At 36.5% G+C, this 5711-nt stretch overlaps 1 protein-coding gene across 1 annotated transcript; it reads left to right on the top strand.

Annotated features, from left to right (window-relative positions):
* The first annotated feature begins 283 nt into the window (after positions 1-283).
* On the top strand, positions 284-5265 carry LOC113152469 (receptor-type tyrosine-protein phosphatase C-like). The gene is made up of 10 exons (XM_026345729.1): positions 284-320; positions 1868-2134; positions 2227-2460; positions 2551-2664; positions 2939-3070; positions 3180-3329; positions 3590-3736; positions 4090-4310; positions 4422-4482; positions 5150-5265. The coding sequence occupies exons 1-10, from the start codon at positions 284-286 to the stop codon at positions 5263-5265; spliced, it is 1479 nt and encodes a 492-aa protein (XP_026201514.1).
* The last annotated feature ends 446 nt before the right edge of the window (positions 5266-5711 follow it).

Raw genomic sequence — 5711 nt, 5'->3', positions numbered from 1 at the left:
GTCAAATTCCACCTCAGACTCATCACAGCAGACACAAAATTCAACCAACCTATCTGGTAATGCATCTAGTTTCAGTTTACATTTTCACTAGGTGAGTTAGCAGTACACTGACTAATAGTTTTTAGTTTTAGTTAAGTTAAAAAGTCTAATTTGCTCCTGGCCTCACATCTTTATAGATGATATTACATTTGTCACGAGCTGCATGAAGGACTCCATGGCCAGAGATATGACAGGACAGAACAATAGTAAATCTATCGATACAAAAGTCACTAGATGCGAGGAGATGACGTCGGGTGAGTATGGTGGTCTGGGTCAAAACCGTAAGTGACGTCACGACCAAGATGGCCGACCAACGGAGAGCACATGGACAAAATGGAGGACGATGAAGAAGGTTCAGGACTGTAGCAAAAGTATTACCCAAGCACAAAGAGAATATAGTCCAATCTAATGTAATGCAATAATATGTCTAAACCCAGTGTGGGAAAACAGGATGGGGTTATGAACACATACAGTCCAAACAACGAATCTCAGAGGTGAAGGGTAATCCAGGTCATACACGGTAAGGCTGTTCAGAGAAAGGTCCGGCAGGCAAAATCCACAACAGTAAGACAATCCAGGTCAAAACACAAAAGTGGTCCAAACAGTCGGGGAAAAGAACAACGAGGGACAAAACAGAACAGAGAAAAACACTCACTGAACCAAAGGGGTGGACGGGAAGCAGAGACAGGTCAGTGAGGGGGAATCCAGGGTAGACAGGTACAGGTCCAGGAAAGGGAATCAGGCAGATTCAGGTACAGGTCTGGTACTGTGAGCAGGGGGAATAACAGGGAATAAACAGAACTCACAGCACCAGGGGGTCAGGCAAGAGACGGGGTCCAGAGCAGGCAGAGTCCAAAAAATCCAAAACAAATCAGTCCAAGAGAATAAGCTTGATAGTAACCAGGTATAGAGAACAGACTATCTGGCAGCGGAAACAGGTGAGCAGGCTGGTATTTATAGAGTGGGGGAGACCAGGTGTAGTCAATTAGGTGAGTGCATGTGATCAGACTGGGAAGAGGAACAGGAAGTTGTCAAAATAAGAGCATGGGGGAAACACAAGCAGCAACAAGGCTGGAATTATGACAACATTATCTGTATCTTAAACTTAAATATATTTAAATTCTTTTCATTTAATTCAGGAAAAGCTCCAGCACTGGACAAACTATAGCATAAAGGTCAGAATTCGTTGGACTGTTCAATTGTGTTTGTCAAATACTTCAAAGCACAACTCTTCACTCAGTCTGGACTTGATTCTCCAGATGTTGTCCGGAGTTCATCTGAAAACAGTTTATAATATAGCACCTGAAATTTAAAATAAGTAAGTTTCGCATGTCTTTACAGCGCATCTGCCATAGTGACACTGTCTTTGTAACAGGAAGAAATTGGATTTATATGGTTATATTCATTCAGGGAATTTTTAAAACATTTGTATTAACTAGTATTATGATTTTCTATTTATCCTGATTTTTCCTTCCTCCCCTCACCTCCACACAATTACATCTTCACCTTCAGTGACCAGTCTCTGTCACCTCCTCACCTCCACGCTGAGTTTACTAAAGCTGAGTGCTTTAGTGAAGTAGTTTGACTCATGACTCATGTTGCATAATCACATATTAATGTTTTTTACTCCTTTCTCATCTTCCAATTGTATCCATCAACCCCAGCTTCTACACAGTGTGAGTATCAGGTTTGAATATGATCCTTCTTACAGTATGTCTTCAATCACTTGAGTGTGTGTTTTTCTCTTAGTTACAATAATCAATGTATATTTTTACTGTGAGAATGTATAAAATGTACTTAATATAAAAGTCTGTTGATTTGTCTGCAGGTTCTTACACTGTTAAACAGTTCAGGTCTGGTTTCCAGTTTAACATGATCAGCTCTACTAATGGTACCTACACCATAAATGTTCTTGAGGGAGGACGAACACAGACCAAAAGGGTCGATGGGTTCTCCAGTCAAATAACATCACATGAAGTCCAGCACCTGAAGCCCTGTACTGAATATGAGCATAATGTGATATTGGTGGATGGTGCTGGCAAAGAAACAATCTGTAACATCACTGGAAACAAAAAAATGAGGACAAATGACATAAGTGAGTAAAAATCATTCATACAACATTGACTGTACTGTATCTAACTTTACTACTCACATTTCTTACATTTGTGCCTCACTTGTTTATTTCAGGAAGAAATGAAATTGAAGTTGACCCCTGCAGGCCTGGATATGTTTGTTACCGTGTGACAAGTGACTGGGACATCAGCTCTTCAATATTCTCATCAAATAATGTTTCAGCTGAACGATGCAACAGCGACAATAAACCATGTATCAAACTTAGTGACACAGACTTTTGTTCAGATTTGACAACAACCTTCAAATCAGGAAATTGTTCCATTAACGTCATTCATAACATCACAGTTGGTATGTACAAACACATCTATCTTTATTTTAAAATACATCTGCTTTAGACCTAATTTAATCATGTTTTATGTATCTTTAAATTTTCCACAGATTTCTTTATTCCAAATGAAAACCATCAACATTTTTCTAATAAACTTCCTGTAGAAATAAAACCAACACTCCCTTCAAACTGTAAAAATCTCTCCTTTGATTACATCTGTTTGGGTAAGTGAAAAGACTTGGAGGCTTTTTCTGTCACCAAATTTGTGAATGTATTGAGATGGAAATATGCAGAAGTTTTTAATCTGCAATTTCCAGTTTACTTAAAAGTGAGGCAAAGTTGGTGCAGGAAAATAATATGTTGCTTTGTGAATCTGATTTAGTTCTCTTTGAGCCAACATTTGAATACAAGCTAAATCCATAATATATCTACTCCTAGGAACTGACACATAAATAAATACCAATGGTTAAATGAATGATGTCATCTTTCTGTCTACAGATATTAACCTCAGTGAGTCCAAGACTCTGTCTGAACTGGAGCCGTTCACAGACTACAGCTGTACTGGTCAGATCAAGCAGAACAACGTCAACATAAAAAACACAACTACTTTTCAGTTCAGGGTTGACTGTGGTATGTTGACGTTCATTTCACCTCAGTCAATAAAAGCTTATATCCTCAGATACTACAGAGTGAAGAATAATACCTGATACTCAGTGGTACACGTCTCATGTTCCAACAGATCTCTCAATAGAGATCAACTCAAATCAAACCGATACCTCCATTGACCTGAGCTGGACAACAAACAGTCAGAACTGTCCAGATGTTCCCAAACTGCAGAAACTTTCTTATGACTGTAAATGTGGATCAACTGAGTCCAAACAGAAACTGAGTAAGTAAAATGATGTAGTCTTCTATTAACCCTTATATTTTTTTACAGCCAAGTGTTTGAAGATGCTTTTAATAGTCAGTCTACCTAATAGTTCAACATACTGTGGTCATTTTAATCATTCATTGACCTACACTTCAGCATGATCCTCATTGACTTTTATCCATTTTGTCATTTAGTGTGAAACTCTCTGCTGCTGTATAGTCCCACTAATGTTGTCTTTATTTATACAAAACAAGTTAACAGCTTTTAAAACTCTACAGTTCCAGATAACAAACATCCATCAGCAGGAACATGTCGTTTTACAAATCTCAAACCATTCACCGAATACACCTGTGAAGTCCAACCAACCTACAACAACAAGGAAGTTTCCAACGTAAAAACAGAGACAGTGGATACTGAGATTGGAAGTAAGTGTCCAAAAAGTGTTATGTAGAAAATTACAGTCAACACAAAGTGTAAAATAAAACTTTAAATGTCTTTATCACAGTTGAGATTACATATAGTTGAATATGTGTTTTGTAGATATTGTGTTTATTTAGGTTGTTTTATAGCAACATTATCTTAAGACTAAACTGTGAAGTGATTATTATTGTCATTCTATTACTTCTTTAATATTTGTCATTTAGGTCATTTGGGATAGATGGAATAATAACAACAACAAATAATACACACACACACACACACACACACACACACACACACACACACACACACACACACACACACACACACACACATATATGTCTTCACTTTCCTACAGCACCAGAAAATGTCATCTATCTGGAGGCAAAGGTTCATGATCAGAATACGATTACAGTAACCTGTGAACATAGGGGTAAATTAAATGGACCAGAAGGAAATAGGCTGTATACTGCACAGCTTTATTACAAAGGTGACAACAGTGAACTGAAGAAGATTACAAAAAGTAAATGTCACTTTGAATTCAAAGATCTGAGTTACTTAACCAGCTACACATTAAAGGTTTGTTTAATCCTACTTTTTATATTCACAAGAATTTAACAACTTTGTTTCTCTTTCCAATTCGTTCAAATCCTGCAGTAACTGATAAATTAATTTTCTTTTTCTTTCTAGGTGAAAGTTTCCAATGGAAGATTTGAGAGCAGTCCCTGGATAGAACATGTTGACACTCAGTGTATGTTCTGTTTTATTTAATCCCATAAAGAATTAAATAAATCATTTCACACATATTGTTATGACTGTTCATCCATTTGTAGGCATTGAATGTTTCACTACAGTGGGGAGTTATGTATTGGTTTGCATCACTATCCCTGTATATTACTGCACTAATGCTTCGCTCCACAGGCTTCTACCCACTGACAAATAGCTGTAACTGTAGCTAATATTTCTTATAACAGAGACGGCCAATCGTAAACCAGATTATAATTATTTTTCACTTTATCTAATATTGTGATGCTTCTATGTGGGGACATTATGATGCATGTTTTGCATTAACTTAATGCAACACTGCTTGCAAGTGAAAGAATCAAATATGGTTATTAATTAAACGATCTGAGCTACTGTACAACCTACAAACTGGAGATTTATATAACCCTGCTTTTTTGTTTTACAATGTCGTTCATATTTCAATGAGTACCATTATTCTTTTCTGATAACTGCTTTCAGAAAGATTTGAGAACTCTGAGACACTGACACTCTCTAAATATACTGTTTAGTTATTACTACAAGTTGTTCAGTTAAGTAATTCATTTTACTCTTTATGTAATTTCTCTAGATTGTATTTTTAAACTGTCAGTTTGAGGATCATGTTGTAATATTCTGTTTTAATAATCCTTTTACAGACAATAAGACAGCTGTAATTGTTCTGGTCTCCCTCATCATCATCATCATACCTGCGGCTGTGATGCTGGTCTACGTGAGCAAGATCTACAAGAAGTGCAAACAGTCCAGAGAGTAAAGACCTTTTTTTTTTTCCAAATACCCAGATCATCACATTTATTCTGGCTTCATTTACAAAAATGTCTTTACTGATAAAGCAATATCTTGATTAAACATCATGTTTATCATATTCCTGCCATGCCTAAATTTTATGATCCTATGCAACTAATGTGTGTTAGCTAACTAATGTGATTACAGTAGCAACCATAATTATATTCACGTTATGCTGTCATGCATATGAAGCGCTACATTTATTTATTGAAAGCAAGTTGCAAGTAGGTGAATATTCAAGCTCAAGTCCATAGACTTTTGAAAAGCACTTTGACAGACAAAATCAGCTGTCTGGGTACACTTGTTCTTTATCAACATATTTGCGACTTACCATTTACATTAATACTCATTATGTCACAACATTCCCAACAAGAATGTATTGGTTATTGCAGTTTAGTTACACTGTATAGAAAG

This window comes from Anabas testudineus, chromosome 4 (assembly GCF_900324465.2).
Source record: "Anabas testudineus chromosome 4, fAnaTes1.2, whole genome shotgun sequence".
NCBI classification, from domain to species: Eukaryota; Metazoa; Chordata; class Actinopteri; order Anabantiformes; family Anabantidae; genus Anabas; species Anabas testudineus.
The sequence above is the reverse complement of the archived record's forward strand: the minus strand, read 5'-3'. Positions and strand labels throughout refer to the sequence as shown.

What these genes read in the sequence shown, in the direction of transcription:
- LOC113152469 (XM_026345729.1), top strand. Translation starts at nt 284, where the DNA reads ATGACGTCGGGTGAGTATGGTGGTCTGGGTCAAAACC. An exon ending in TGAGTCCAAACAGAAACTGA is followed by an intron (nt 3,330 to 3,589) that starts GTAAGTAAAATG and finishes AAAACTCTACAG; the next exon opens with TTCCAGATAACAAACATCCA. An exon ending in TAACCAGCTACACATTAAAG is followed by an intron (nt 4,311 to 4,421) that starts GTTTGTTTAATC and finishes TTTTCTTTCTAG; the next exon opens with GTGAAAGTTTCCAATGGAAG.